A 23634-nucleotide genomic window follows, 5' to 3' on the forward strand; every position below is an offset into this window, starting at 1 on the left:
GATATCTCACTATTTTTGACTTTTCTGAGCCTGTCAAGTCCTTCTTTTGACCCATTTTGCCAAAGGAAAGGAAGTTGCCTAATAATTATGCACACCTGATATAGGGTGTTGATGTCATTAGACCACACCCCTTCTCATTACAGAGATGCACATCACCTAATATGCTTAATTGGTAGTAGGCTTTCGAGCCTATACAGCTTGGAGTAAGACAACATGCATAAAGAGGATGATGTGGTCAAAATACTCATTTGCCTAATAATTCTGCACTCCCTGTAAAACACTTTTGGGAACGTTTATTGCGCCTGGCAGTTGTTTAGACGCCTAATCTAGTCAGAAAGGCCCCTTCACTCTGGTATGCAGAGGGAGGAGGCCTCATTTTCGCGCCTCAGTTGCGCAGTTACTTCTATAGGCAGTGCATGCAGCTTCACGTGAGAGGGTCCTGTGGCTTAGAAAAGGACTCAGAAAGGCTTATTTCTGTGGTGAATAACCCCTAAGGAAGGTAAAAGCTGCAGCAAAGTCTGTGGCAGGGACTGTAGTGTATTTTAACCGGTAAATTGAATTATTAGCTCCGGTTTGCTCATTTAAAGGTTTAGAGACTTGAAATTTGGTGTGCAATACTTTCAAAGCATTAAGACACTGGGGTATAAATTTTATAAAGATCGCATATTTCTTTGATAGTTTTTCGATCATTCAGAAATAAAGTGTGCTCTTTTTATTATTTAAAGAGACAGTAACGGTTTTGTTTAAAATTGTTTTTATTGCATTAAAAACCTGCCTAAGTCTGTCTAACATGTCTGTACCTTCAGATAGCATATGTTCTGTGTGTATGAAAGCCAAGGTGGTTCCCCCATTAAATGTATGTGCAAATTGTGCCATGGCGTCCAAACAAAGTAAGGACAATACTGTCACATTTAATAAGGTTGCCCAAGATGATTCTTCAAATGAAGGTAGTGGGGATAGTTCATCATCCTCTCCTTCTGTGTCAACACCAGTTTTGCCCGCGCAGGCGATACCTAGTACATCTAGCGCGCCAATGCTTGTTACTATGCAGCAATTAACAGCAGTAATGGATAATTCTATAGCAGCTCTTTTATCCAAACTACCAGCATTTCACAGAAAGCGTGATTGCTCAGTTTTAAATACAGAGGATGAGCAAGTGGGCGCTGACAATAATTTATCTGTTATACCCTCACATCAATCTGAGTTGGCAGTGAGGGAGGGTCTGTCTGAGGGAGAAATTTCTGATTCAGGAAAAATTTCTCAGCAGGCAGAACCTGATATCGTGGCATTTAAATTTAAGCTAGAACATCTCCGCGCCCTGCTTAAGGATGTGCTAGCTACCCTTGATGATTGTGATTCTTTGGTGATTCCAGAGAAGTTGTGCAAAATGGACAAATTCTTAGAGGTCCCAGTGCACGCTGATGCTTTTCCGATACCCAAGAGGGTGGCGGACATAGTGACTAAGGAGTGGGAGAAGCCAGGTGTACCTTTTTGTTCCACCTCCTATATTCAAGAAAATGTTCCCCATTGTTGACCCCAGAAGGGACGCATGGCAAACGGTCCCTAAGGTAGAGGGGGCAGTTTCAACGTTAGCCAAGCGCACAACTATTCCTATAGAGGACAGTTGCGCTTTCAAAGATCCTATGGATAAAAAATTGGAAGGATTGCTTAAAGGGCCACTGTAAGTAAATATTTTCTATGCCTGTTACTAACTAACTACCCCAAATACGCTTTTTATCAATAGCATTTCATTAACATATCTCTACAGTATATCAGAAATCTTGTCTGCAAATTTAATTGTTTTCCAAACCCACTCTGTGGGTATCCTTTGCTCTGTACCAATCCGTTTACAGTACCTAGGTTTCAAAATGGATAACGTGACATCATCGGCGAATAAAAGATATAACTTTTAGAATGTTATGAAACTTTGTTTTGGAGAAAATATAGGTCAGTAGGTTTTAATTAATGTTTATTAACTTTAATATGTTAGTTGTTTAGCTTAAAAATTATAACAGAAAGTAATCCTTTAAAAAGATTTTTGTTCAGCAAGGTTTCCTTCTTCAACCAATTTCGTGCAATATTCCTGTCACCACGGCGGCGTCTTTTTGGTTCGAGGAACTAGAAAATTCGCTCCAAAAGGAGACTCCATATGATGAAGTCATGGACAGAATTCACGCACTTAAGTTGGCTAATTCCTTTATTTTGGATGCCGCTTTTCAATTGCCAAAATTAGCGGCGAAAAATTCAGGTTTTGCAATAGTGGCGCGCAGGGCGCTTTGGCTAAAATCTTGGTCGGCGGATGTGTCGTCCAAAACAAAATTGCTTAATATTCCTTTCAAGGGTAAGACCCTTTTCGGGCCAGAATTGAAGGAGATTATTTCAGACATCACTGGGGGAAAGGGCCATGCCCTCCCACAGGATAGGCCTTTCAAGGCTAAGAACAAATCTAATTTTCGTTCCTTTCGCAATTTCAGGAACGGACCGGCTCCTAACACTGCAGCCTCTAGACAAGAGGGTAACGCTTCCCAGCCTAAACCAGCATGGAAACCATTGCAAGGCTGGAACAAGGGTAAACAGGCCAAGAAGCCTGCTGCTGCTACCAAGACAGCATGAAGGGGTAGCCCCCGATCCGGGACCGGATTTAGTAGGGGGCAGACTTTCTCTCTTTGCTCAGGCTTGGACAAGAGATGTTCCGGATCCCTGGGCACTAGAAATAGTCTCTCAGGGGTATCTTCTAGAGTTCAAGGAACTTCCTCCAAGGGGACGGTTCCACATGTTTCGCTTATCTTCAGACCAGATAAAGAGACAGGCATTCTTACATTGCGTAGGAGACCTAATAAAGATGGAAATGATACACCCAGTTCCAACAGCGGAACAAGGTCTGGGTTTTTACTCAAACCTGTTTGTAGTTCCCAAAAAAGAAGGAACTTTCAGGCCAATTCTGGATTTAAAAATTCTAAACAAATTCCTCAGAGTTCCATCATTCAAAATGGAAACCATTCGGACGATTTTACCAACGATCCAGGAGGGTCAATATATGACTACCGTGGACTTAAAGGATGCGTACCTGCATATTCCTATCCACAAAGATCATCATCAGTTCCTGAGGTTCGCCTTTCTGGACAAACATTACCAGTTTGTGGCTCTTCCATTCGGTTTAGCCACTGCTCCCAGAATTTTCACAAAGGTGCTAGGGTCCCTTTTAGCGGTCCTAAGGCCGAGGGGCATTGCTGTAGCACCCTACCTAGACGACATTCTAATCCAAGCGTCGTCCCTTTCCAAAGCAAGGGCTCATACAGACATTGTTTTAGCCTTTCTCAGGTCTCACGGGTGGAAGGTGAACATAGAAAAGAGTTCCCTGTCTCCGTCCACAAGGGTTCCCTTTCTAGGAACAATAATAGATTCTGTGGAAATGAAGATTTTTCTGACAGAGGTCAGAAAGTTAAAGCTTCTAAACATTTGTCGAGTTCTTCAATCTATTCCTCAGCCTTCCATAGCTCAGTGCATGGAGGTAATAGGACTAATGGTTGCAGCAATGGACGTGGTTCCTTTTGCTCTAATTCATTTAAGACCATTGCAACTGTGCATGCTCAAACAGTGGAATGGGGATTATGCAGACTTGTCTCCCCAGATTCAAGTAGACCAGGGAAGCGGATTATTTGAGTCGTCAGACTTTCCTTCCGGGGGAGTGGGAACTTCATCCGGAGGTCTTTGCCCAGTTAACTCAACTATGGGGCATTCCAGATATGGATCTGATGGCGTCTCGTCAGAACTCCAAGGTTCCTCGCTACGGATCCAGATCCAGGGATCCCAAGGCGACACTAGTGGATGCATTGGTGGCGCCTTGGTCGTTCAACCTAGCTTATGTGTTTCCACCGTTCCCTCTCATTCCCAGGCTTGTAGCCAGGATCAAACAGGAGAAGGCCTCTGTGATTCTAATAGCTCCTGCATGGCCACGCAGGACTTGGTATACAGACCTGGTGAATATGTCATCGGCTCCACCATGGAAGCTACCTTTCAGGCAGGATCTTCTAGTACAAGGTCCATTCGAACATCCAAATCTAGTCTCTCTGCAACTGACTGCTTGGAAATTGAACGCTTGATTTTATCCAAGCGGGGGTTTTCAGATTCGGTTATAGATACTCTGATTCAAGCCAGGAAACCTGTGACTAGAAAAATTTACCATAAGATATGGCAAAAATATATCTGTTGGTGCGAAGCCAAGGGATACTCTTGGAGTAAAATTAAAATTCCTAGGATACTTTCCTTTCTCCAAGAGGGTTTGGATAAAGGTTTGTCAGCTATTTCTCTTAAAGGACAGATATCTGCTCTGTCTGTTTTGTTGCACAAACGTCTGGTGGCAGTGCCAGATGTACAGGCATTTGTACAGGCGTTAGTCAGAATCAAGCCTGTCTACAGACCTATGACTCCTCCATGGAGTCTAAACTTAGTTCTTTCAGTTCTTCAAGGGGTTCCGTTTGAACCTTTACATTCCATAGATATTAAGTTACTATCTTGGAAAGTTCTGTTTTTGGTTGCTATTTCTTCTGCTAGAAGAGTTTCTGAATTGTCTGCTTTGCAGTGTACTTCACCCTATCTGGTATTCCATACAGATAAGGTAGTTTTATGTACCAAGCCTGGTTTTCTTCCAAAAGTGGTTTCCAACAGGAATATTAACCAGGAAATAGTTGTTCCTTCTCTGTGTCTAAATCCAGTTTCGAAGAAGGAACGTTTGTTACATAACCTAAATGTGGTTTGTGCTTTAAAATTCTATTTAGAAGCAACAAAGGATTTCAGACAGACATCATCCTTGTTTGTCGTCTATTCTGGTAAGAGGAGAGGGCAGAAAGCTACTGCTACTTCTCTTTCCTTTTGGCTGAAAAGCATCATCCGATTGGCTTATGAGACTGCCGGACGGCAGCCTCCTGAACGAATTACAGCTCACTCTACTAGAGCTGTGGCTTCCACATGGGCCTTCAAGAATGAGGCTTCTGTTGATCAGATCTGTAAGGCAGCGACTTGGTCTTCTCTGCATACTTTTGCCAAATTTTACAAATTCGATACTTATGCTTCTTCGGAGGCTGTTTTTGGGAGAAAGGTTTTGCAAGCTGTGGTGCCTTCCGTTTAGGTTACCTGACTTGTTCCCTCCCTTCATCCGTGTCCTAAAGCTTTGGTATTGGTTCCCACAAGTAAGGATGAAGCCGTGGACCGGACACACCAATGTAGGAGAAAACAGAATTTATGTTTACCTGATAAATTTCTTTCTCCTACGGTGTGTCCGGTCCACGGCCCGCCCTGGCTTTTAGTCAGGTTTAAAATTTTTATTTTTTGTACACTACAGTCACCACGGCACCTTTATAGTTTCTCCTTTTTCTCCTAACCTTCGGTCGAATGACTGGGGGGCGGAGCCAGAGGGGGGGCTATATGGACAGCTTTTGCTGTGTGCTCTCTTTGCCATTTCCTGTAGGGAATGAGAATATCCCACAAGTAAGGATGAAGCCGTGGACCGGACACACCGTAGGAGAAAGAAATTTATCAGGTAAACATAAATTCTGTTTTTATCCTTTTTTTTTTTTTTTTTTTTTTTTTGCTGATTCTCTCATTTTATTCATAAAACAGGGAGAGTCCACAGCTGCATTCATTATTTATGGGAAATACAGAACCTGGCCACCAGGAAGAGGCAAAGACACCCCAGCCAAAAGGCTTAAATACCTCCCCCACTTCCCTCATTCCCCCATTCATTATTTGACTTTCGTCACAGGAGGTTGGCAGAGAAGTGTCGGAAGATTACGGAGTAGTCTCTTATGGAGGGTAGTACTCTTCGAGATGGGATGGGAGTTTTAAGTAGTCCTGTCAGCCTTTCAGTGAGAGCATGGATGAAAGTTAGAGTCCAGTGATGCAGGGAGAGTCTTTCTACAAAACCATCCCGACTCATATTAACAACTCCATAAGCAATCAGCGTTGACGAGTTTCGCTGCCTGCTTTCTTCACTCAAGTCCATGTCAGAAGCAACGCTACTATCTGTCAAACTTGAAGGACCGTGTTACTGTTCCACAGCATAGATTCCAGTAAGATTGTTTCATTTTCCTTTCATTGTGGTAATGTAAATGATAGAAGACAGGGTCTCAGTGGGACTCCTTTATCTTTATGGAATCAAGGGTTAATATCTTCTGAGGGGAGTTATTGAGCAGTGGGGGACTTTAATCATGATTGTTATGTGATTCTGTCTGCTTATGTGTTGGGGCTCATGGCTATTAAGGAACGTACAATTATTTTCGAGCTACGCAGTTCTTCTGGACTGGCGCACTTTTCTTTGGCCTACATGTCGCTCCCCGTGACCGGGTGTGGTCATGTTTTCGTTCATAAATAAGCAAAAAAGATAAGCAGCACCTGTCCGTCTAACCAAACAATGAACTCTGTCCAATGTTATAATGACAGTCCAACTCGCAAACACCTGTTTGTGTAAGGTGTATAGGGCCCATATAATTGCAAATCAAAACAAAACACCAGCTCTGGGATGTTCGTTCTAAACGGCTCTTGTGCACACTCCCCTCACTTTGTGATCAACAGCTTCCATTCAATAGCTAGATACAAGCGCTGCTGCACAAAACTGCATAATAAAGTCATGTGGATATACACTTGTTTTAAACAGAATTCTCACCTACACGCTCTGGAAAGGGGATCCGTGCCGGTCCTAAGGGCGATAAGGCTTTCATCCTCTGAGCCTGTGTGCTCCTGGCTGTATTGCAACAGACAGCCTCACGCCCCTCTTTCAGCACGCCATCCAGACAATCCGCGTGTATGGTTCGCCTGCTGAGACGCTGTTCTCCCGTGACGTCTTGCAAGGAGCGTGTGTTGGGGAGGGCGGAGCCGGGATGTGTTTGCTCCGTGAGTGGTCCCAATGTGGCAGAAAACTGGACCCAAAAGCCACCACTGTAGTCCGTGCTCTAAATTCGAATCCACAGTCAATAGAAAAAAGCAAAGCAAGAGCACCGGACTGTTTGTTAAAAAGCAAAACTTTATTCCAACTTTAAAAGCTTACATGGACAAGGCCCGGTTACAACAAATACCGGACAGGTTAGACTTGCGGTGTGGGTAATCACGTACCCCTGGCTGACGCGTTTCGGCTCTTGCCGTAATCCTAGCTAGTGGGTACCTGTATCCACACCTCTTAAATACCATTTAAAAAGTATTGATAGGTTAAGACCAAAACACGTGACCTGTTACCACACCTGTGTATTCAACATTAAGTCTACCTAACTTGGAAAAGGGGGAAGAAAGGGGAATGGGGAAAATGAGGAAAAATAGTTAACTACTACCCTGCCATTGTCACAGTGGCTTGATAATTATGTATACAAAATGTCAAATTACTGACTATCTATATGTATATACTGAATAAATTTGCCAAGTCACTGCGACAATCCGGAAATATAGTGGAGCTGTTCCCTATACCTGCACTGTTAAACATAAACCCATAAACTGCAAGTTATGCAAACTAAATAAATAAACACCCATAAATAACACAACTATTTCGTATGTCAATGTTGCTCCGTTTCAGGTCCTGTCCTGTCCTGTGTAATATAATTTTATACTTGGAATAATGTGTATAGTACATAAAGGTAAACACTACACACATGCCTATACAGAGCAAGACTGAATTTACATATTAATAAAGCTCCATTTCTAATCCTATCCTGTGTTATATGATTCTACACTTGGGTTGATATATATAATTGCATGAGACTGAATCCTGAACTATTCGCTTATTAAGGATGTATGTACCACGTGTCTTATTAGAATTAATATTGCGGCTATAGACACATATATTTGTTTACAGTGTTTGACCGAGCTAGCTCCCACTACAAAGGGAGAAATGAAATAAATTGAAATGAAATGAAATGGGGAGGATATAGTGGAGTATAACAAGCTGAATATATTCCTATACTGACCATAACAGGCTATGTACGTTACACAGAAGGCAACAATGTCCTCCAATATTGAACCAAGCTAGCTCCCACCAAGAGTGAGTAAATAAATAAAACAAGAAGGGAAGAGCAGATGTTTCTTATCTGTAACCACCCTAGCATAAATTAAATTGTAGAACTAGTTTAAGCTTATGATGTACATATTCAGAAGAGCATATGCATTATTGCTAAAATGTTCTAGCTCATACTGTAGATGGTAACAGTAGATAATTGAGAAAAGTTCCTTAACCAAATTAGATGAGTCATATGTAATAGGGAATATTATTCCCTTATTCATTATATTTATTTAGTTGCATATGATTAATATTTTGGTTGATTATTTTATTATATTTCATATGACTACCTCCAGTGATTGATGAGGTCGAATTCAGAGTTAAACCCACAGGGTACCCTGGTATTGAGTCTGTGGATCCAATAGACCTCCCTTTTAGAGAACAGGATCTCACGATCACCTCCCCTGGCATCTTTCTTGACCAATTCAATCACAGTCCAGACCAATGACTTAGGATTCATATTGTGTTGAAGCCTAAAGTGTTCTATCATTGGAGTTGTGAGCTCACCTTGTTTGATATCTCTAACGTGTTCACGGATTCTAGTCCTGACCTCATGTGTAGTTAAACCTTAGCGGGCAGTTGGTTCTTCTTTATTGGTCAGGGTGTTGTCCTTCCTTACCATGTTTATCTAGTAGTGGTGGAGTTGGTCCGCCCTGCTTTCTGAGTTTTTTTTTCTCTTGTTACTTTCCAGGAATGTCCTGGTGCCCGTTTGCATTCAGTGTCCTCTAAGCTTGGGTATTGATTTCCCAAAAGTAATGAATGCAGTTGCGGACACTCCCTGTTTTAAGAAGAAAAACTTAAATTATGCTTATCTGCTAATTTTCTTTTCTTCTGTACGGGGAGAGTCCACAGCTCCCCACTCGTTTTATTCTGTGGGCGGCCTTCAATTCTTTTTTATTCGTTCTTCTGGCACCTTTTTTTTACCCTGATATTTTTCCTACTGTTCCTTGTTCCCTTGGCAGAATGACTGGGGGATGAGGGAAGTGGGTGAGGTATTTAAAGGGACACTGAACCCAATTTTTTTCTTTCGTGATTCACATAGAGCATGCAATTTTAAGCAACTTTCTAATTTACTCCTATAATCAAATTTTCTTTGTTCTTGTGCTATCTTTATTTGAAAAAGAAGACATCTAAGCTTTTTTTTTATTGGTTCAGAACTCTGGACAGCACTTTTTTATTGGTGGATAAATTTATCCACCAATCAGCAAGAACAACCCAGGTTGTTCACCAGAAATGGGCCGGCATCTAAACTTACAATCTTGCATTTCAAATAAAGATACCAAGAGAATGAAGAAAATTTGATAATAGGAGTAAATTAGAAAGTTGCTTAAAATTTCATGCTCTATCTGAATAATGAAAGAAAACATTTGTGTTCAGTGTCCCTTTAAGCCTTTTGGCTGGGGTGTCTTTTCCTCCTCCTGGTGGCCAGGTTCTGTATTTCCCAAAAGTAATGAATGTAGCTGTGGACTCTCCCCGTACAGAAGAAAAGAAAATTATCAGGTAAGCATAATTTAAGTTTTTTTCTTAGAACTCCAACCCAGTATATGTGGAAATAATAAATGAGGAAAATAGTGTAGTATGTAATGGAAAATAAATAGTTGATCTTCAATTTAGTAATCAAGTTTCATTCATTTATTAAAACACCTTAATAGTCTACTTCATAATTGTTATTGTTTAAAATGATAGATCTGTGTAGGACACTATACCTTTACCTCCTTAGTTATAATAAGTTGCAACTTTTAATTTATTCATATGCTTTATTGTTTTTATTAAGTTGGTTAAATTAAGAGTTATACTGTGTATTTACTGTAATAAGTTTTGTATAAAACTTATGAATTTCACATTGTTTTGTGCATGTGCAGTATAGTTTTATTACTGTTTGTACTGTGCGCATGTAATGTGTTTTTCTTTCATGTAATTGGCAAGAGTCCATGAGCTAGTGACGTATGGGATATACATTCCTACTAGGAGGGGCAAAGTTTCCCAAACCTCAAAATGCCTATAAATACACCCCCCACCACACCCACAATTCAGTTTTACAAACTTTGCCTCCTATGGAGGTGGTGAAGTAAGTTTGTGCTAGATTTCTACGTTGATATGCGCTTCGCAGCATGCTGAAGCCCGGTTTTCCTCTCAGAGTGCAGTGAATGACAGAGGGATGTGAAGGGAGTATTGCCTATTGAATGCTATGGTCATCCTATCGGGGATCTATTTCATAGGTTCTCTGTTATCGGTCGTAGAGATCTCTTCTCCTACCTCTCTTTTCAGATCGACAATATACTCTTATATATCATTACCTCTACTGATTCTCGTTTCAGTACTGGTTTGGCTATCTACTATATGTAGATGAGTGTCTTTTGGTAAGTATGTCTTATTTTATTTATGACACTCAGCTATGGTTTGGCACTTTATATGTAAAGTTCTAAATATATGTTTTATACTTATATTTGCCATGATTCAGGTTAATCAGTATATTTCCTTCATTCAGACTGTCAGTTTCATTTTTTGGGAAATGCATATGAATAAAAAAAATTCTTACCTGGAAATTTTTCAAATTGACTTTTCTTTCTAAATTGCGGGCTGTTAGGCTCGCGGGTGCAAAAAATGCTAGAATTTATTGTGTCATTTTTTGGTGCGAAAATTACGTTGACGTTTATGACGTCATTTCCGGCGTCGTAGTTGACGCCGAGAGTTTTCACGTAGTTGCGTCATCTATGACGCTCATGTTTGTTGCAGACGTTTTTGGCGCCAAAAACTTTGTCAATTGTGGGCTTCATACTTGGCACCAGTTTTTTTTGACATTATTTAAGTCTCAGTTTCTTTTTGCTTCTGGTTCCTAGAGACTTGTTCTGTTTGCATTTTTTCCCATTCCTGAAACTGTCATTTAAGGAATTTGATAATTTTGCTTTATATGTTGTTTTTTCTATTACATATTGCAAGATGTCGCAATCTGACCCTGTATCAGAATCTACTTCTGGAAAGCTGCTGCCTGATGTCGGTTCTACCAAAGCTAAGTGCATTTGTTGTAAACTTGTGGTAACTGTTCCTCCGGCTGTAGTTTGTGTTACTTGTCATGATAAACTTTCAAAAGCAGATAATATTTCCATTAGTAGTAGTCCATTACCTGTTGTTGTTCCTTCAACATCTAATGTTCAGGTTATTCCTGTTAATGTAAGAGAATTTGTTTCTAATTCTATTCAGAAGGCCCTGTCTGTTATACCACTTTTTAAAAGGTCTTTTAAAACTTCTAATAAATTAGATGAATTTTTATATGACCGCCAACATTCTGATTTATCTATCTCTGATGAGGATCTATCTGGTTCAGAAGATTCTGCCTCAGATATTGACACTGACAAATCTTCATATTTATTTAAGATGGAGTTTATTCGTTCCTTACTAAAAGAGGTGTTGATTGCATTAGATATGGAGGAGTCTAGTCCTCTTGATATTAAAACCAGTAAACGTTTAAATTCGGTTTTTAACCTCATGTAGTTATTCCAGAGGTTTTTCCAGTTCCTGATTCTATTTCAGATGTAATTTCGAGAGAATGGAATAGTTTGGGTACTTCATTTACTCCTTCTTTAAGGTTTAAGAGACTGTACCCTTTGCCGGCTGATAGATTGGAGTTTTGGGAGAAAATCCCCAAAGTTGATGGGGCTATCTCTACTCTTGCTAAACGTACTACTATTCCTACGGCAGATAGTACTTCTTTTAAAGATCCTTTAGATAGGAAACTTGAATCTTTTCTAAGGAAGGCTTATTTATGTTCAGGTAATCTTCTTAGGCCTGCTATTTCTTTGACTGATGTTCCTGCAGCTTCAACTTTTTGGTTGGAGGCTTTAGCGCAACAAGTACCAGATTATAATGTGTATAGCATTGTTAAGCTTCTTCAAGATGCTAATAATCTCATTTGTGATGCCATTTTTGATATCATTAGAATTGATGTCAGGTATATGTCTTTAGCTATTTTAGCTAGAAGAGCTTTGTGGCTTAAATCTTGGAATGCAGATATGACTTCTAAGTCAACGTTGCTTTCTCTTTCTTTCCAGGGTAACTGTCACTGGGAGGAAGGGAGCTTTTTTGCCTCAGGATAAAAAATCTAAGGGTAAATTTAGGGCTGCTAACCGTTTTCGTTCCTTTCGTCAGAATAAGGAACAGAAGCCTGATCCTTCCCCTAAAGGAACGGCTTCCAATTGGAAGCCTTCTCCAGTCTGGAATAAATCCAAGCCCTTTAGAAAATCAAAACCAGCCCCCAAGTCCGCATGAAGGTGCGGCCCTCAGTCCAGCACAGCTGGTAGGGGGCAGGCTACGATTTTTCAAAGATGTTTGGATCAATTCAGTCCAAAATCATAGGATTCAGAACATTGTTTCTCAAGGGTACAGAATAGGTTTCAAGGTAAGACCGCCTGTGAGAAGGTTTTTTTCTCTTGCGCATTCCAGTGAACCCAGTAAATGCTCAGGCTTTCGTGAAGTGTGTTTCAGACCTGGAGTCTTCTGGGGTGGTTGTGCCAGTTCCATATCTGGAACGGGGTCTGGGGTTTTATTCAAATCTGTTCATTGTACCAAAGAAAGAGAATTCTTTCAGACCAGTTCTGGATCTAAAAATTTTGAATCGTTATGTAAGAATACCAACATTCAAGATGGTGACTATAAGGACTATTCTGCCTTTTGTTCTGCAAGGGCATTATATGTTCACAATAGATTTACAGGATGCTTATTCCAATTCATCCAGATCACTATCAGTTCCTGAGATTCTCTTTTCTAGACAAGCATTACCAATTTGTTGCTCTTCCTTTTGGCCTAGCAACAGTTCCAAGGATCTTTTCAAAGGTTCTCGGTGCCCTTCTCTCTGTAATCAGAGAGCGGGGTATTGCGGTGTTTCCTTATTTGGACGATATCTTGGTACTTGCTCAGTCTTTACATTCTGCAGAATCTCACACGAATCAACTTGTGTTGTTTCTTCAAGAACATGGTTGGAGGATCAATTTACCAAAAAGTTCCTTGATTCCTCAGACAAGGGTAACCTTTTTAGACTTCCAGATAGATTCAGTATCCATGACTTTGTCTTTAACAGACAAAAGACGTCTGAAATTGGTTTCAGCTTGTCGGAACCTTCAGTCTCAATCATTCCCTTCAGTAGCTATGTGCATGGAAGTTTTAGGTCTCATGACTGCAGCATCGGACGCGATCCCCTTTGCTCGTTTTCACATGAGACCTCTTCAGCTTTGCATGCTGAATCAATGGTGCCAGGATTATACAAAGATATCACAATTAATATCCTTAAATCCCAATGTTCAGCACTCTCTGACATGGTGGTTAAATCACCAGCGTTTAGTTCAAGGGGCCTCTTTTGTTCGTCCAACCTGGACTGTGATCACAACAGATGCGAGTCTTTCAGGTTGGGGAGCTGTCTGGGATCTCTGACAGCGCAGGAGGTTTGGAAATCTCAAGAGACGAGATTACCAATCAATATTTTGGAACTCCGTGCGATTTTCAGAGCTCTTCAGTTCTGGCCTCTTCTGAAGAGAGAATTGTTTATTTGTTTTCAGACAGACAATGTCACAACCGTGGCGTATGTCAATCATCAAGGTGGGACTCACAGTCCTCAGGCTATGAAAGAAGTATCTCAGATACTTGCATGGGTGGAATCCAGCTCTTGTCTAATCTCTGCGGTTCATATCCCAGGTATAGACAATTGGGAAGCGGATTATCTCAGTCGCCAGACTTTACATCCGGGAGAATGGTCTCTTCACCCAGATGTGTTTCTTCAGATTGTTCAGATATGGGGGCTTCCAGAAATAGATCTGATGGCTTCTCATCTAAACCGGAAACTTCCCAGGTATCTGTCCAGATCCAGGGATCCTCAGGCGGAAGCAGTGGATGCGTTGTCACTTCCTTGGAATTATCAACCTGCTTATATCTTTCCGCCTCTAGTTCTTCTTCCAAGAGTGATTTCCAAAATCATAATGGAACGTTCGTTTGTACTGCTGGTGGCTCCAGCATGGCCACACAGGTTTTGGTATGCGGATCTTGTTCGGATGTCCAGTCGCCAACCTTGGCCACTTCCGTTAAGGTCAGACCTTCTATCTCAAGGTCCGTTTTTCCATCAGGATCTCAAATCATTAAATTTGAAGGTATGGAGATTGAACGCTTAGTCATAGAGGTTTCTCTGACTCAGTGATCAATATTATGTTGCAGGCTCGTAAATCTGTGTCTAGAAGGATTTATTACCGAGTTTGGAAGACTTACATTTCATGGTGTTCCTTGGCATTCTTTTAGAATTCCTAGAATTTTACAGTTTCTTCAGGATGGTTTGGATAAGGGTTTGTCTGCAAGTTCCTTGAAAGGACAAATCTCTGCGCTTTCTGTTCTGTTTCACAGAAAAATTGCTAATCTTCCTGACATTCGTTGTTTTGTACAAGCCTGTCATTAAGTCAATCTCTCCTCCTTGGAGTCTTAATTTGGTTTTGAGAGCTTTACAGGCTCCTCCGTTTGAGCCTATGCATTCTCTGGATATTAAGTTACTTTCTTGGAAAGTGTTGTTTCTTTTGGCTATTTATTCTGCTAGAAGAGTTTCTGAGTTATCTGCTTTTTCTTGTGAGTATCCTTTTCTGATTTTTCATCAGGATAAAGCGGTTTTGCGGACTTCATTTAAATTTTTACCTAAGGTTGTGAATTCCAAAAACATTAGTAGAGAAATTGTTGTCCCTTCATTGTGTCCTAATCCTAAGAATTCTTTGGAAAAATCTTTGCATTCTTTGGATGTGGTAAGAGCTTTGAAATATGTTGAAGCTACTAAAGATTTCAGAAAGACTTCTAGTCTATTTGTTATCTTTTCTGGTCCTAAGAAAGGTCAGAAAGCTTCTGCTATTTCTTTGGCTTCTTGGTTAAAACTTTTGATTCATCATGCTTATGTGGAGTCTGGTAAATCCCCGCCTCAGAGGATTACGGCTCATTCTACTAGGTCAGTTTCTACCTCCTGGGCTTTTAAGAATGAAGCTTCTGTTGATCAGATTTGCAAAGCAGCAACTTGGTCTTCTCTGCATACTTTTACTAAATTCTACCATTTTGATGTTTTTTCTTCTTCAGAAGCAGTTTTTGGTAGAAAAGTTCTTCAGGCAGCTGTTTTAGTTTGATTCTTCTACTTATAATTTCAGTTTTTTTCATTATAAGATTAAAACTTTTTGATTTGGGTTGTGGATTCTTTTTTCAGCGGAATTGGCTGTCTTTATTTTTATCCCTCCCTCTCTAGTGACTCTTGCGAGGAGTTCCACATCTTGGGTATTTGCTATCCCATACGTCACTAGCTCATGGACTCTTGCCAATTACATGAAAGAAAACATAATTTATGTAAGAACTTACCTGATAAATTCATTTCTTTCATATTGGCAAGAGTCCATGAGGCCCACCCTTTTTGTGGTGGTTATGATTTTTTTGTATAAAGCACAATTATTCCAATTCCTTGTTGATGCTTTCGCTCCTTTCTTATCACCCCACTTCTTGGCTATTCATTAAACTGAATTGTGGGTGTGGTGGGGGGTGTATTTATAGGCATTTTGAGGTTTGGGAAACTTTGCCCCTCCTGGTAGGAATGTATATCCCATACGTCACTAGCTCATGGACTCTTGCCAATATGAAAGAAATGCATTTATCAGGTAAGTTCTTACATAAATTATGTTTTTTTGTGTGTACATAATTACAATACGAATGTTAATTTATCCATTGAATACAATTTTTGCAGAACTATTTTGTTGTGATTTTTAATGCAATTTCATTTAATTTCAGGAAGCTAATTTCACAAAAGTTACAGCTGATGCTTATAAATGTTTATTGATCCCTTTTCAGCACTTATAAATCAATGATGAATTATTTGTCTCTTCTGGTTTTGCTTATAGATCCATCAGTTTGCATTTTTTCAGATATTTCTGCAGGTCATGACCACTGTTCCCTCTTGGTGTAGCACAGCATGTCTGGCCACGCAACACCTGAGGGATGAGGAGAATTACATTTTTTATTAATTTCAACAGTTTTAACTTGTGAGCACCGTGGGGCAGTTGTCCGCTATGGTCTTGCAGCTCAGTTTTTCTGGAGGCCAGCATGGTTAAAATAAAAAATTAAAAATTCAGTTAGTGCTGACTGAAGCTGACAACTGCCCCGCAACGCTCACAAACTAACAGCACAGCATCATGTTATCTTACACTTTAAGACTTTCTTGCCAGCCGGGGCTTTCTGGGTGCAGTGGGCAGGGATCAGCATGACTTTGTGGGGCAGATTATAGAGCTGGGGAGCTTAAGTTGCAGGTCAAGCAGGTAGTTTTGCATTTTTCTATGAGGCACAAGAGGTTGGATGTGGGAAGGCCTATGATCTTAAAAGATTGCTCATTGTATACCTATAAGCGTAATATTTGGGACCACAAGGACTCTTTGGTCTCTAGATCTAAATATAGTGGCTTTCTTTTTAATGGCACGATGAATCCACGGATCATCTAATTACTATTGGGAATACCTCTCCTGCCCTGCAGGAGGCGGCAAAGAGCACCACAGCAAAGCTGTTAAATATCACCTCCCTTCCCTCCCAACCCAGTCATTCTCTTTGCCTACGTTAAGTGCAAGGAGGTGGTAAATTTAGGTGTTAGAAAAGATTCTTCAATCAAGAGTTTTTTTTTTTAAAGTAGTACAAGATTGTGCTGCTTTGTACTGGGGTGTAGCCGTAGTCCATATCAGTCTCTTCAGTAGAGCAGTAGTGGCTTTAGAGCAATGGGAACTAGTGGGACATAATTCTCACTGCGCCTCCCATGTATTTCATGCTGCCCTAACTCCTAAGCCTGAGTGAAATTACTCAGCCTTTTGTTTCTCCACAGGTCGATGTGAGGGAGAGGACCTCTCAAGCCTGGTGAGCTGCCTTGCTGTCAGGCAGATGTAAGAGGTAAGTGCTAACTTTGTTATTTCTGGGGACAACAGAAACACACTCAGAAAGAAGTGAGAACTACATTTCAACCATTAATAATAAAGAGCTCAGAATAGAAGAGGGGCTCTTTATTGTTGTGAGACTTTCCTAGATTGGAGAGGACTTTTGACAGCCTTATGCTGCAAGCACTGGGGCTGGGAGATAGTTTTTGCTAGATGACTCTGGTGGTTAAAATCTCTCGGCGGTTTAACTTAGAAAAATAGCTGAGTTGCGCGCCACTTTCATTGCGCCTCAGTGTGAGATACATCACGGACAGATATCTTCATGATCTGCCTAGAAACGCATGATTCTCCGTACAACCATGCTTTTCTAAGACCGGAAAACAGTTGCTTTCTTCTCCTGCTGAGTCCAGATCGTCTTCTGAAATAAAAGTAGAATAGCTCCGGTATAGCGAGTTAGGTAGGCACCTCAGCAAAGCTGCTGAGGTGTAGAGGTGTTATATTACTATTAATCTGCTGATTTTGTATTTTTGCAAGGTCCGGTAAAAAAGTTACACTTTTAAATTTAAAGAGACAGTTTTTTCACGTAGAATTTTTTATTATAAATTTAAGGTTTTTAATTGATAATTGAACCATTGTGAACCAGAATGGACCAAGAGGCCTTACAAAATGTCACTTGTTCCTTGTGTTTTGATGCCAATGTGGAACCACCAATCCCTTTCTGTTCCTCATGTATTGAAAGGACTTTAAATTATAGGGATAAACTTTTTTCTGAGCCAGCATTTTCTAAAGAAGATGTTGTCCAGGAGTCTAATGAAGAGGTTCAATATATGCCGCAGCTTTCTCCTCAAGCATCCCAAATTTTACTACCCTCACATGCAGTGCCCTGCTTTTCCTCTCTAGCTCCTGCAGGAGTTACTTTAAAAGACATTGCTTCTCATGTTTTTTGCAGTTTCAGATGTGTTGTCTACTTTCCCAATGTTGCAGGGGAAGCATAAGAGGAAAATTAGAAATTTAGTAAGCAAGGTTTTCTGACGCAGTCGTTGCTATTTCAGATGTCCCCTCACTTAAGCCCGAGGAGGAGGATAACGTAGTAGCATCTGAAGGTGAAATTTCAGATTCTGACAGTGTTATTCCTCTTGCTGATACTGAAGTTGTATCCTTTAGGTTTAAGCTAGAGCACCTCCGCCTGTTGCTTAAGGAGGTTTTAGCTACTCTGGGCGACAGCGACTCCACGGTCGTTGTTAAGCCCAAGAAATCCAGTAAGCGAAACAAATATTTTGAGGTACCTTCCGCAATAGAAGTTTTTCCGGTACCAGACCGAGCTTCTGAGATCATTGCTAAGGAGTGGAAGAGACCGGGTATACCTTTTTCTCCATCTTCTATATTTAAAAAGATGTTTCCCATAGTCGACTCGGTTAAGGAGGCTTGGCAAACAATCCCCAAGGTGAAAGGAGCTGTTTCCACCTTAGCCAAGAGAACTACTACACCCATAGAGGATAGTTGTGTTTTCAAAGATCCTATGGACAAAAAATTAGACGGATTACTCAAAAAGATGTATGTACACCAGGGCTTACAATGGCAGCCAGCTGTGTGTATTGCTACCGTCACTAGTGCGGCAGCATATTGGTTTGATGCGTTGTCCGATGCTATTAGGACAGAGACTCCTCTGGATGAAATCCAGGATAGGATAAAAGCTCTTAAATTGGCTAATTCTTTTATTACGGATGCTTCCCTTCAGGTTATCAAACTGGGAGCAAAGATTTCATGTTTTTCTGTTCTAGCTTGCAGAGCCTTATGGTTAAAACCTTGGTCTGCGGATGTATCCTCTAAATCTAAGCTCTTAGCGATTCCTTACAAGGGGAAGACCTTGTTTGGACCTGGCTTGACGGAAATAATCACTGATATTACGGGAGGTAAGGGTCACCTCCCTCAGGACAAGAGAAACAGTGCAATTTCCATTCCTTTCTAAATTTCAAGGGAAATTCTTCTTCTTCCGCCTCCAAGCAGGAACAGTCTAAACCTTCATGGTAACCCAATCAGTTTTGGAATAAGAAAACAATCCAAGAAGCCTGCTATTGAATCAAGTCAGCATGAAGGGTCTGCCCCCGATCCGGGACCGGATCCTGTAGGGGGCAGACTTTCCTTCTTTGCTCAGGCTTGGGTTCGAGATGTTCTGGATCCCTGGGCAGTAGAAATAGTGTCCCAGGGATACAAACTAGAGTTCAAAAGTTTTCCTCCCAGAGAAAGGAACTTCTTCTTCAAGGGCCGTTCCTTCATCCAAATCTAGTTTCTCTGAAGCTGACTGCTTGGAGATTGAACGCTTAATTTTGTTCAAGCGTGGATTTTCAGAATCGGTCATTGAGACCATGATTCAGGCTCGTAAGCCTGTGACTAGAAAGATTTACCATAAGATATGGCGTAAATATCTGTATTGGTTGGAATCCAGAGGCTACTCTTGGAGTAGAGTCCGGATTCCTAGAATTCAGTCCTTTCTCCAGGAACGTTTGGAGAAGGGTTTATCAGCAAGTTCCCTAAAGGGTCAAATATCTGCCTTGTCTATTTTGCTACATAAACGTCTAGCGGACGTCCCAGATGTGCAATCGTTTTGCCAGGCCTTGGTCATGATCAGGCCTGTGTTTAAGCCGGTTACTCCTCCTTGGAGTCTTAACTTGGTTCTTAAAGTTCTTCAACAGGCTCTGTTTCAGCCTATGCATTTCTTAGAAGATATTAAGTTGTTATCTTGCAAAGTTTGGTTTCTTGTTGCTATTTCTTCTGCTCATAGAGTTTCAGAGCTCTCTGCATTACAGTTTGAATCTCCTTACCTTATTTTTCATTCGGATAAGGTAGTTTTGCATACTAAGTTAGGGTTTTTCCCTAAAGTGGTTTCAGATCGGAACATTAATCAGGAGATTGTTGTTCCTTCCTTGTGTCCTAATCCTCCTTCTCAGAAGGATTGGTGCGTGCATTGAAATTCTATTTCCAAGCGATTTAGGCCTAGATTTAGAGTTGGGCGGTAGCCGTCAAAACCAGCGTTAGAGGCTCCTAACGCTGGTTTTTACCGCCCTCTGGTATTTGGAGTCAGTCATTAAAGGGTCTAACGCTCACTTTTCAGCCGCGACTTTTCCATACCGCAGATCCCCTTACGTCAATTGCGTATCCTATCTTTTCAATGGGATCTTTCTAACGCCGGTATTTAGAGTCTTGGCTGAAGTGAGCGTTAGAAATCTAACGACAAAACTCCAGCCGCAGAAAAAAAGTCAGTAGTTAAGAGCTTTCTGGGCTAACGCCGGTTTATAACGCTCTTAACTACTGTGCTCTAAAGTACACTAACACCCATAAACTACCTATGTACCCCTAAACCGAGGTCCCCCCACATCGCCGCCACTCGATAAATTTTTTTTAACCCCTAACCTGCCCCCCACAACGTCGCCGCCAGCTACCTACAATAATTAACCCCTAATCTGCCGACCGCAAAGCGCCGCTACCTACGTTATCCTTATGTACCCCTAATCTGCTGCCGCTAACACCGCCGACCCATATATTATATTTATTAACCCCTAATCTGCCCCCCTCAACGTCGCCTCCACCTGCCTACACTTATAAACCCCTAATCTGCCGAGCGGACCGCACCGCTACTATAATAAAGTTATTAACCCCTAATCCGCCTCACTCCCGCCTCAATAACCCTATAATAAATAGTATTAACCCCTAATCTGCCCTCCCTAACATCGCCGACACCTAACTTCAATTATTAACCCCTAATCTGCCGACCGAATCTCGTGGCTACTGTAATAAATGGATTAACCCCTAAAGCTAAGTCTAACCCTAACACCCCCTAAGTTAAATATAATTTAAATCTAACGAAATAAATTAACTCTTATTAAATAAATTATTCCTATTTAAATCTAAATACTTACCTGTAAAATAAACCCTAATATAGCTACAATATAAATTATAATTATATTATAGCTATTTTAGGATTTATATTTATTTTACAGGTAACTTTGTATTTATTTTAACCAGGTACAATAGCTATTAAATAGTTAAGAACTATTTAATAGCTAAAATAGTTAAAATAATTACAAAATAACCTGTAAAATAAATCCTAACCTAAGTTACAATTAAACCTAACACTACACTATCAATAAATAAAATACCTACAATTACCTACAATTAAACCTAACACTACACTATCAATACATTAATTAAATACAATACCTACAAATAACTACAATTAAATAAACTAACTAAAGTACAAAAAATAAAAAAGAACTAAGTTACAAAAAATAAAAAAATATTTACAAACATTAGAAAAATATTATAACAATTTTAAACTAATTACACCTACTTTAAGCCCCCTAATAAAATCACAAAGACCCCCAAAATAAAAAAAATGCCCTACCCTATTCTAAATTAAAAAAGTTCAAAGCTCTTTTACCTTAAAAGCCCTGAACAGGGCCCTTTGCGGGGCATGCCCCAAGAAATTCAGCTCTTTTGCCTGTAAAAAAACACATACAATACCCCCCCCCCAACATTACAACCCACCACCCACATACCCCTAATCTAACCCAAATCCCCCTTAAATAAACCTAACACTAAGCCCCTGAAGATCTTCCTACCTTATCTTCACCTCACCGGGTATCACCGATCGGTCCTGGCTCCAAAATCTTCATCCAACCCAAGCGGGGGCTGGCGATCCATAATCCTGCGGCTGAAGAGGTCCAGAAGAGGCTCCAAAGTCTTCATCCTATCCGGGAAGAAGAGGCGATCCAGACCGGCAACCATCTTGATCCAAGCGGCATCTTCTATCTTCATCCGATGAGGAACGGCTCCATCGTGAAGACCTCCAGCGCGGATCAATCTTCTTCCGACGACGTCCAACTGAAGAATGACGGTTCCTTTAAGGGACGTCATCCAAGATGGCGTCCCTCGAATTCCGATTGGCTGATAGGATTCTATCAGCCAATCGGAATTAACCCCTAAGAGCTGAACACGGCTTTTTTGCAGGTGTTAGGTTTTTTTTCAGCTCAAACAGCCCCATTGTTTCCTATGGGGGAATCGTGCACGAGCAGGTTTTTGAAGCTGGCCGCGTCCGTAAGCACTGCTGGTATCGAGAGTTGAAGTTGCGGTAAATATGCTATACGCTCCTTTTTTGGAGCCTAACGCAGCCATTCTGTGAACTCTAAATACCAGCGGTATTTAAAAGGTGCGGCCAGAAAAAAGCCAGCGTAGCTAACGCACCCCTTTGGCCGCAGAACTCTAAATCTAGGCGTAAGGATTTTCGTCAGTCTTCTGCTCTTTTTGTGGTTTTCTCTAGGAAACGTAAGGGGCAGAAAGCTACGACTACTTCTCTTTCTTTGTGGCTGAAGAGTATCATTCGCTTTGCCTATGAGACTGCTAGACAGCAGCCTCCTGAGAGAGTTACAGCTCATTCTACGAGGGCTGTATCCTCTTCCTGGGCATTCAAAAATGAAGCTTCTGTGGAACAGATTTGCAAGGCTGCACCTTGGTCCTCTCTTCACACTTTTTCAAAATTCTATAAATTTGATACCTTTGCCTCGGCTGAGGCTTCTTTTGGGTGAAAGGTTCGTCAAGCAGTGGTACCTTTCTGTTTAGGTTCCCTGTCTTGTCCCTCCCTTATCATCTGTGTACTCTAGCTTAGGTATTGATTCCCAATAGTAATTAGATGATCCGTGGACTCACCGTGTCATTAGAAAGAAAACTAAATTTATGCTTACCTGATAAATGTATTTATTTCTTGACACGGTGAGTCCTCGGCCTGCCCTGTTCTCTTAAGGACAGGTTTCTTTGGTATGTTATAAACTTCAGACACCTCTGCACCTTGTTTCTTCCTTTCTCTCCTTTGCTTCGGTCGAATGACTGGGGTTGGAGGGAAGGGAGGTGATATTTAACAGCTTTGCTGTGGTGCTCTTTGCCGCCTCCTGCTGGGCAGGAGTGATATTCCCAATAGTAGTTAGATGATCCGTTTATCAGGTAAGCATAAATTTCGTTTTTTTAAATAATAAAGTGCTATAATATTATTATAATTATTATTATTATTATTAGTATGCCTACTTGTTGCATTCATATGTCACTTTAACCTTTCTGAAAACAGCTGCCCCCTTCTTGAAATGTTCTGGGGGGAAAAAATGAATGAAAGTAAATCCATAAATACAATGGCAATTTTGGAGTTGGCTGAGCTCATAGGTTCCCTAGTCATTTAATCCTAGTGTTTTTTTGTGTATATGAGCTATGCATTGACAGGATTTCTCCTTACACCAGATCTATCTCTTATTGCCAACAGCCACTCTGAAGGTAAACAGCGAGGTGAAGAACGGTATGCGGCTGCAGCTTTCTACAGATTCCTATATTTCATTTGATAAACAAGGTAGGAAGGGTGTGTGACTGCTGTTTCAGCTTTTAGAAAAAAGCATTTCTTTCCTTCTAATGGCATCGAGGGTACACAAAAACATTCATAACCTATGGGAAATACTTAACCTGGCCACCAGGAGGAGGCAAAGACACCCCAAACAGAACATTGAAATATCCCTCCCGCTTCCTCTACCCTCTCAGTAGTTCTTTGCCTCATTTCATGGAGGTAGGCAGAGAGATGTGTTCTGCTAAAGATTCTAATTGTATTGTCCTCCATGGATTGTTTCCTGCAAGAGTGGGCAGGTGCGCTGTTAG

The 23634-nt window shown here is 40.9% G+C and overlaps 1 protein-coding gene across 4 annotated transcripts in view; it reads left to right on the top strand.

The window, feature by feature from the left end:
- Positions 1-23634, top strand: part of FBXO7 (F-box protein 7) — a 109403-nt gene that overhangs the window by 14051 nt on the left and 71718 nt on the right. For all 4 annotated transcript variants that reach the window (XM_053718966.1, XM_053718964.1, XM_053718967.1 and 1 more), the window contains one exon: positions 23252-23335. In XM_053718966.1, the coding sequence (XP_053574941.1) occupies positions 23252-23335 (84 nt within the window). The remainder of the gene's footprint in view (positions 1-23251; positions 23336-23634) is intronic.

This window comes from Bombina bombina, chromosome 6 (genome assembly GCF_027579735.1).
Source record: "Bombina bombina isolate aBomBom1 chromosome 6, aBomBom1.pri, whole genome shotgun sequence".
In the NCBI taxonomy this organism is placed as follows: domain Eukaryota; kingdom Metazoa; phylum Chordata; class Amphibia; order Anura; family Bombinatoridae; genus Bombina; species Bombina bombina.